At 68.2% G+C, this 422-nt stretch overlaps 1 protein-coding gene across 1 annotated transcript in view; it reads left to right on the forward strand.

The window, feature by feature from the left end:
- SLC5A5 (solute carrier family 5 (sodium/iodide cotransporter), member 5) overlaps positions 1-334 on the forward strand; it is a gene marked incomplete at its 3' end in the record, with an annotated part of 4,382 nt that extends 4,048 nt beyond the window's left edge. The window contains exons 12-13 of the mRNA XM_010013054.1: positions 10-119; positions 224-334. Coding sequence (XP_010011356.1) covers positions 10-119; positions 224-334 — 221 coding nt within the window. The remainder of the gene's footprint in view (positions 1-9; positions 120-223) is intronic.
- Positions 335-422: the final 88 nt, after the last annotated feature.

Genomic DNA, 422 nt, shown 5'->3' on the forward strand with positions numbered 1-422 from the left:
TCACCTCAGTGGCGCCCCAGCCATTGTGTATGACTTCTACGCCATCTCCTACCTGTACTATGGGGCGCTGGGGACCCTCACCACAGTGGTGGCCGGGGTCCTGCTCAGCTCCGTGCCAGGTGAGGCCGAGGGCCAGGCAGGGACATGACCCAGCACCGGGGGGGGGGCCCGAGTGTCCTCCCCCCCGTCACAGCCCATCCCTATGGCACCCCCTTTCCAGCAGGGCCGAGCAAGAGGACGCAGCTGCCCCCAGGCGTGCTGTGGTGGGACATCACAAAGCAGAAATCCTCGGTGGCCCCCACGGGTGACAAGATCCCGGGGGAACAGCCCCTGGGCAAGGCTGAAGCCCCCCAGGCGCTGCTGGAGGGGGATGGCAGCACCCCCCGGGGCCCTCCCAAGCCCAGCACTGCCACTGACCTCCT

This window comes from Nestor notabilis, unplaced genomic scaffold (assembly GCF_000696875.1).
Source record: "Nestor notabilis isolate BGI_N333 unplaced genomic scaffold, ASM69687v1 scaffold21134, whole genome shotgun sequence".
NCBI lineage: Eukaryota > Metazoa > Chordata > Aves > Psittaciformes > Psittacidae > Nestor > Nestor notabilis.